The sequence below is a fragment of the Odontesthes bonariensis genome, chromosome 2, assembly GCF_027942865.1.
Source record: "Odontesthes bonariensis isolate fOdoBon6 chromosome 2, fOdoBon6.hap1, whole genome shotgun sequence".
Lineage (NCBI taxonomy): Eukaryota > Metazoa > Chordata > Actinopteri > Atheriniformes > Atherinopsidae > Odontesthes > Odontesthes bonariensis.
In genome coordinates, this window is record NC_134507.1 from 21,135,536 (window position 1) to 21,143,982 (window position 8,447).

At 42.5% G+C, this 8,447-nt stretch overlaps 1 protein-coding gene across 1 annotated transcript; it reads right to left on the reverse strand.

Moving 5' to 3' along the window:
* Window positions 1-626: 626 nt before the first annotated feature.
* On the reverse strand, window positions 627-6,273 carry il22ra2 (interleukin 22 receptor, alpha 2). Its single transcript, XM_075484898.1, has 6 exons — window positions 5,946-6,273; window positions 4,873-4,987; window positions 3,875-4,053; window positions 3,322-3,464; window positions 1,650-1,807; window positions 627-1,230 (listed from the first exon to the last, which is right to left on the reverse strand). Exons 1-5 carry the CDS (start codon window positions 6,007-6,009, stop codon window positions 1,658-1,660), a joined length of 651 nt encoding a protein of 216 aa, XP_075341013.1. The 5' UTR covers window positions 6,010-6,273; the 3' UTR covers window positions 627-1,230; window positions 1,650-1,657.
* Between the last annotated feature and the right edge of the window lie 2,174 nt (window positions 6,274-8,447).

An 8,447-nucleotide genomic window follows, 5' to 3' on the forward strand; every position in this document is an offset into this window, starting at 1 on the left:
CGTCTTTTGTCGTCATTTCTTCTGAGGCAGAATGAGATAAATATTCGGTTGGGTTTCAAGTTTACATTTAACATTGTGGTGAAAATATTCCTTTTTTTTTTTTTTAAAGATAAAAACCTGCTTCCTTATACCTGACCCAAAGGCTGCGCTGTGTGTCGTGTCCACATCTGAAGACCTTCAGAAAATGCCTGCGAGAGTTTGAACTTAATAAAAAACGTACCTGTGAAAAAGGCTTTTCTGTTCAATAAGAGCAGAGTAAAACTGCTGTCCACATATGGACAGACATGTTAAAGAGTTGTTTGATGTAAAAGGCAGTTTTCCATACAGGTGAAATGTTATTGTTTGGGGTTGCTTCACCGCCTCGGTGTCTGGGCTACACGCAGACACCGATTCAGCATCCGGTTCCGTATCAGGTCAAACAGAGCTTCAAGATAGTTTGAGGCCATCTGTGTAAATGTTGAAGTTCAGCAGGAGGTTGGTTTCTCAAAAGGACGATAATCCAGCACACACAAAAAAAGAAACAAGCCCACCAGTGGAAGTGTTTGAAAGGTAAAAACGGAAGGCTTTTATTTGTGATGGCACACGTGTTGCTCACATCAGGCACAACACAATGTCAGAGGTCACAGTGGAGCCTGGACAGTTCTTCACTTTTAAAAAAGATTTCAACAAAAAGTTAAAGCGACGTTGACCGATGCTCACGAGTAGTTTCTCGAATTGAAATGATTTCTGTAAAACTATTATTTCCCACGTATGGATGCCCCTTCCTAAGATAGAAACTGCATCAAAATTCAGAGAAGCTACATCAGATTTCCAAGACACCAAGTCAAAAATTTGAGTCAAAGAATTCAAAGATTCTAACATGCATTTAGAAAATAAGTCTGAATTTTGAGATAAAAAAAAAAGTCTGAACTCCGGTTAGTTTGGACTGAGGATCTTTTTTTCTTTTTCTACCCAGCATCCTCCACACAGTTTAACTTTCAGGATGAGCAAAATGTTCATAAAAAGCACAATCTCAGACTGAAACTGGGTTTGAAGTGCACTGGAGGCTAAAAGTTACTGATCTGATCTGATGAAAGTGAAAGTTTAGAGTTAAAACTACATGTCTGACTTTTACAGTCTTAAAGTGCAAAACTGTTCCAGACATGGATGTCTGTGGCTGCAGCCGTCGAGGTAGCGGTGATTCAAGCTGTCGCCGTGGGAGACGAGTTGAGTTGAGTCGAGTTGGTGTGTCTGCAGCACAGAGAAAATAAGACAATGGGGAAAGATGGTGAAATGAGTGAGGTGCACAGAGGAGAAACCCTCCAGGATGAAATGATGATGTTGCAGATCTAAAAATAGTTCGAAGGGTGGGGTGAGCAGAAGTAATTATAGTCTTTGAGTTTCATTTCCCCTCCCTCCTTCTGTCTCCCAGCTTCAGGTGATTGTTGCGTGACAGCTGATACTTGACTTCTCATTTGGAGACCTTTTGTTACCACGGAGAGGATGCCTTTCACTCGGCTGCGATACAATCTAACTGGTCTGTGTGCAGCACAGACACGAACACACAAAAACCGAGATGCTTGTGACATATTCTCACGGATATATGGCTTCTCGCTGCAGCGGGTGAAAGATGAGTGTGTGTGTGCTGTGCAGGTGACGGGGGTTCACACCTGTGCGGTCAGGGCGTTGTGATGCACGCCACCGGGCTTCGAGCGCTGCTCTTGGCGTGCAGAAGGATGCCGGTCTGAGCTTGGAGGCAGTATTTTGTTTTGTGCTTCAGCGTGGTCAGAGTCAGCTTGTTGGAGCAGCAGTCCATGTGGATCACCTCCTGCAGAGGAGAAAGAGAAGGCCCACAGGTTAACAGTCTGAGCTGATGGGGCACTTTGGTAGAAAACTGGGCCTTTAAGGTGTTTTCTTCTCTTTTTTCTTATTGTTCACTGTTTATTTTGCGGCTGCCCTTCCTCTTCCGCCCCCTCTCCCTTTACTTCTTCCTCTTTTGTTTCATAATACTGAAGCTGCCATGTTATATTTGTTTCTCATGAACACCATCGGTATTGTACGTTTCGGACTCTGTGACAGCAATTTATTTATTTTTTTAATTAAAAAACTGTTACGGTTGTTAAAGTCTTTTATGAAGCCAAAGCACGAGCTGTTGTCTGGTTCCAGCTTCTCTGTCGTGAGTACCTGCTGTTTCTCTTCTATTTCATGCCACAGTCTGAGTATCTCTGGGTGTTTGACTGCTGATTCTTTGGGTTTCTTTGGCATCTGGTGAGCTGAGAATGTTTTTTTTACTCAGATCTTGACTTATAATTCTTCCAGGACCAGATTGTTTTTGATTCAGGGTAATGATTCAAGCCTTGAAAGTCAAAGTCTAAGAAGTAAAATATCTTGGCTTTGGGTTGGAGCGTAGCAGCAAAAGCAAACACCGAGACATTTAAACTAATCAGAGACTGCAAATGGTTTGATTTTAGTTTGTTTAAGCAGCATCTACAAAAATCAAGCCTTTTGGATTGATTTATAACGGAGCAGTTAAGCTCTGGACAGGGAGACCACCTTAAACTAACCTTAAACTTCCCTTTTATTGTTTACATTATGGGATTCCTCCCGTGCTCGGTGAGGTTTCGCTCAGTCAGAAGTTTGGGAACTCGCGGAGCATCTGAAGGGAACTGCGAGGAGCCTTTACAAATAGCTTTCTCTTCCACAAGGAGGGAAGGAACGTGTGGAATTTAAGATGAAAACGGAAACACTTTCTCACAAAACCATCAGCCGTGTAGTCATGACTAACCTCATTTCTCCTTTTGTGATGCAACAACTCTGTTGCTTATTCGTCTGTTGCCTCCTGAACCGCTCCGCCGTCCTGGGTTTAGTTTTATGCTTTTATATATTGATTGTGTTTGTATTCCAAACTAACCTTTAGGTTTTTATTTTATGATGAGTTTTATGTAACAGACAGGCCCATATGGGGAAGAGCATTGCACATTAGTTCAGGCTGTAAATGCACCAGTGTGCAGCACTTATTGATGCCCACACACTTCTCCCTAAACAAATAAGCATCAGATCAAATAAACGATTCTTTCAGATCATGAATTCTGCTAGCGGTAACGGACCGTGTATTGTATGTATTTAATCATGGCAGAGCCGCTTTGCTTTGAAAAATAAAGACCTATTTGCAACTGATTCATCAGAAGTGCACCAACTCAACACCATGTCCTGTGGAATCCCATTTGTTCTTCCCTGCTTCCTGTTACAGACTCAGACTGCAGTGCAGCAGGGGGACATATTCCTGAAGCTGAAGAGAGAGAATTAGTCTGATATTAGAATAAAGAGTGTGTGCAGGCGTACCTCCTCCTCACTGGGGGAGAGGACGTAGATCTTGTAGTGCAGACTGCTGCGCATCTTGCGGGCCAGCACTCGAGGGGGCTTCACGTGGACGACGATGCCTTGTTTGTTAGAGCTCAGCCTCAAGGCAGGAGGACTGATTTTGGCTGCGGAAACACACAAATCATTGAATTTATTTGCAGGACGTTGAGCAAAATGTTAAAGGACTGATGCAACAACAGGGAAAAAAAAGTTTTCATTTTGCCGTTTTAAGAAGGAAACTTGAGGGGGAAAATGATCCAATAGATTTTCTTTTTTTAGAAAATGACCCGACGGCTTAGACTGCCTTTTAGTTTGGCATCTAGAGTATCATCAAAAAAAAGTGAATTTATTTAACTAAATTGAAACAGTTTTTCTCTGAGTCTGACAGATCAGTTATGAATGAAAACTGTTAAATGGTTCATATCAGGGTCCGTTTCAGGTTGTGCACGCCTCCACGTGTTCCTGCATCTGTCTGGAGAAGTAAGAGGGCAAAACGAGGAGGATGAGGATGATGAGGAGGAGGGTGAACACTCACTGTTCCAGCGTGGGCTGAACCTGGCCGAGAGGGCCCAGGCCGACCTGCTGCTGGGGCCCACAGCGCTCACCCGGGCGTAGTACCACTCTCTGGTGTCAGAGGTGACGCTGCTCAGGTTACACTGAAGCTTCTGGGTCCCCTGACAGCTGTCCACGTCCAACCACTCGCGCTCGCCGTAACTGAGGACGGACGGAGACGAACACAGAGGACGGTCAAATCAAGAAACCAACAGGGATCTGTGAAGAGTAACTCAAAACTTTTAGTAAAGTGGAAGAAGCAATACCAGAGTGTGCAGAGCTGGAGTGAGAAGTAAAAGCATTCAAAATCATCTTTTATTTCAGGAAAGATGGAAAAATATTAGCATCCGAACATTCAGAAACAGAGGGATGAACGCACTACTGTGTGCACGAGTGGAGCAGTTTTAAAGCTCTAAGCTGAACTGATGTGCACAGAAACACCCCGTTTACCAAGAAGCTCACTCATCACTCGTCTTCTTTAAAGGTTAGATGTGTCACTGATGATAAGTTATTCTGTGTAAAACAGATGTTTTTTTTTTCTCTGCGCAGGTGGGTTTACATGGAACCTCAACTTATTACTGGTTTCAATATGTTTTCATTTTTGAGCCTGCTTGTACTTTTTTTACTCATTTTATTTGTTTTTTACAAAAACACGTGCTTCTTTAAAGACCGTTAAAGGGTAAAGGCTTAAATGGTGAAATAAGAGAGATCGCAAAGCTCATCTTGGAGTGAAAGCAGGTTAATTGTCTCATTATCTCCGGAAAATACGGCTTGCTCTCGTGATACAACGGTATCACGTTGTTTTTGTTTGATCAGTGGGACCGACGCAGAGTGGTTCAAACTCTTATCCACCCCCCTCCCCTCAAACAGAGCTACATACGAAGGCTCAATTAACACATAATTTTCGAGCAATTCAACCACACTGTGATACAGTACTGAATGATGGTGAGAGAGTGTGTGTGTGTGTGTGTGATGTCTCACATCTTCCACTGGACATTGTACTGCAGTGAGGAGCTTTTGTTGGATGGAGTCCAGTGCAGGATGTGTCTGTAGTCCATGGAGTCAAACCTCACCTGGGCAGGTGGAGCGAGCAACTCTGGAAACACGAGATGTTGTTTATTATGTTCTTCTGAAGTTCATGAGAAGAAATAAAAGCAAGAATCTTCTTAGTTCAGAGGTTTCTTTGTTGAGCAGGAGGCGAAAACATAGGAAACGAACAAAAGTGACAAAGTAAATCAAATCAAAAGAAAATCTTCCCACAGAGCAGCATAACAACACCCAGTTCTGATTTCATTGCATCATTTTTAACTCAGCTCAGCTCTACAAAGACAAACCTTTACCAAATGTCATCAAACCCAATACAGGAAGAGCTTAACCATTTATCTCCATGTGTCATATTTTGCCTTTTGGAGCAATGGAAAGAAGCCAAAACTTTCTTCTCCTCAGAGAGACTTTGAGTCAGTAGATGAATAAGAGAGACTCATTAATGGAGCCATCAGTGCTGCTGACAACACGTCAAACACTCACACTGCACACGTTCTTTGCTGCTCTCCATGTAACCATGGGCTATCTTTTAAAAGTTCCATCTAAAAGCCTCCGATTCAGTCAGTAACAGCTCTGAGGGGCCAAAGTGACCCTTTGACAATCTTTGGACACTGATGTGTTTTGATAACAGATGTCAGGCGACCCAGTGAAGAGCTTACACAGATGCCCTGTTTTACGGCTCAGTGCTGATCACTGACATACTTACACTGCGCCTGAAAACAGCTCAGAGAAAAGGGTTTCTTGACAAATGAATTGCAGTGACGCTCACATGTGATCTAATGATTTTATTCATATGCTCTATCCCGGCCTGTGTGAGACAAAAATGAAGCTTCTGTTACCGTTTGATTTTTGCTCAAGGTCCAACAGATTTACAGTTGCACTCTCTGATTTTTGCTCCTTTCGATCCCTAAATGTCCTCCCAGCTCAGCCAGGATCATATTCTACATTACTGTGGAGAAAGAACTAAAGCAGCCAGACAACAACAACAACACGTGTGAGTTGGCGGTTACCTTGTGCTGTCCCGCAGAAGGCCAGGTTCCCCAGCAGCACGGCTCCGAGCAGCAGGCGACTCATGGTGTTATTGATGCGGTCTGCGGACGACACAACAACCCAAACAGGACTGATGCTGTCTGCAACCCCGCTACCCTTAAAAAGCCGTCAACTTCCCCTTCTAAATGCCATGACAGACGGACCATTTATGGCTATGACTGAGGCCGTTTCAGACAGCCTGACTCCAGCTTCATGGGCTTTTACTTATTCGATTTGTAACATGAAAGCTTTTGTTACGGAACGGTGACGGATCACTTTACCAATGTTCTGCGCATAATGTTTGTGTGTTTACCACTTTAGTACGCTGTTGGCTTAATTAAAACTCCACATCTTATGATGCATTGCCTAACAGATCAATTATATCAAGATACTACTTACTTTGTGAATCTTAACACAACCCTGCTTAATTTCCATTCAAATTGATTCATTTGGAACATGAACAACACTTTTCTTGCACAAAGACACAAATGACAGAAATTCCAAAAACTAAACGCTACACAAGCTGCTGTACTATACTACTTCATATTCGACACGCTTGCTTAGTTTGCATTGCTTGTTTTTTTTTTTAATTTTCTCAGCACTTATTGGAGGTTTAATGGTCTCTAAACTTTAAAATCTAAATCATAAAGTTGGCATAAATGTTAATCAGTAAAGACGGATCGCAGGAAACATAAGGTTGCTGATGTCCCTACATCCACAACACTACCCAAAAGTGAGGGAGCTAATGGGAATGCAGCCAAAGTTCTATTCGTTTTTCCACTTAGACCTCTGGTTTTCCTGCTGCACCATCTGCGTTATTACATTCTTCACACAAGGCTCTATGAGTTATTGGAAAAGTCAGATTTTTGTCATCAGATAGTAGTTTGTTCTCTTTAGATTAGAAGAATTACCACACCGAGCCACTTCAGGTAGACTCTGCTGTGAGTACCTGTTACTGGCAACATCAAAAACTTACTAGAAATGCGTCACATAATCAGTGCTTGATATCAGTCCAACAACGAAATATCAGTGTGTGACAACGAGGAAGAGGAGTCCCATCTGATTCACTTCTTTTCTGGCACTTCATGTTTTCACTTGTGTTAACTGTAATTAAGCTGATAATGGGTGTAGACAATACATATTTATAGCTTCTAAAAATACCCTGCTATTGTAACATCCGGCAGAACACGCATGTAAATCCTATTTGTGCAAATTACAGTTCCTATTTTACCTCACAGCTGCACTACGCTTTGTCATGCGTCATGCATGCGTCTCTCCTTGTATACCATCAAATCTTATTCTCACATTACCCGGTTTTATGATTGAGAGCATTTTGTGAAACATACAAAAAAAAAAGTCTTCCAGATTAAACTAAATTCAATGTTTGAGGGTTTTTATTTTGAATATTTTGTACGTTGGGCTGCACGGTGGTGTGGTGGGCTAGCACCGTCGCCTCACAGCAGGAGGGTTCCCAGTTCGAATCCTGTATGCGTGGGTTCTCTCCGGGTACTCCGGTGTCCTCCCGCTGTCCGTAGCATGCATGTTAGGTTCATTGGTGACTCTAAATTGTCCCTAGGAATGAGTGTGAGCTCTGTGTGGTTGTTTGTCTGGTTTGTCTCTGTGTGGCCCTGTGATGGACTGGCGACCTGTCCAGGGTGTCCCGCGCCTCTCGACCAATTACAACCCCCCACCGCACGACCCTAAATTGGATTAAGGGGGTACAGAAAAAGGATGGATGGATATTGTACGTCACCTATATGCCCTTAACTTGCTTAAGGCGTCCATAATTATTTCAGCTTTTCATTTCCATGAAGAGGATTAACAAGGATGATGCATCTGCACCCAGGCCATAAATTAAATGGGAGTCCAAGGAAAGCTAACAGGTAGAATTCACGTGTTGATTTTGTTCATTTTATCAACAAATAATGCTAAAACCTTTACACAATCATCACCTAAACAGTGGGGTCGACAGTGAGGTAGAATTACTTTACAAATGATCGATTCCTGTATCTTTTCACTTTCTGATTAAGCCAGACCGTCGGTTATCTCGTACGGGTGAATTTCCATCTGTTCTCCCTGGCAACAGGACGTCCCTGCCATTTGATTTGAGGGTTTATTTGGATACGAAGGGGAAACCGCTTCAAGTATTTACAGTACAGCATACATACAGTAACAGCAACATCAGGACTGAAATTAGGTAAGCACAAAAAAAGGACAATTAAGTAATGACCCGAAATTGATGACATAGTATTTTACAGCAGGGTTTCAAGTTGAGAAGGATACAAAAAAGAAAATTTAAGATGGAGGTAAACTTTGGTGAAACATCATCGACAGGATGATTCAAATCACCAGCCATAATCATCTCCTTGTACTTTCAAATCAGGGCAGTAAAATCAGAAAAATCTGATTAGACGTTAGTCAGTTGTTAGGACAGTAAATAGCAATATAGGAATAGTACAGCTCATCAGCATAGATATAACCAC

What these genes read in the sequence shown, in the direction of transcription:
- il22ra2 (XM_075484898.1), bottom strand. Translation starts at nt 6,009, where the DNA reads ATGAGTCGCCTGCTGCTCGGAGCCGTGCTGCTGGGGAACCTGGCCTTC. An exon ending in TACAATGTCCAGTGGAAGAT is followed by an intron (nt 4,054 to 4,872) that starts GTGAGACATCAC and finishes GTCCGTCCTCAG; the next exon opens with TTACGGCGAGCGCGAGTGGT. An exon ending in TCTCCCCCAGTGAGGAGGAG is followed by an intron (nt 1,808 to 3,321) that starts GTACGCCTGCAC and finishes TCTCCTCTGCAG; the next exon opens with GAGGTGATCCACATGGACTG.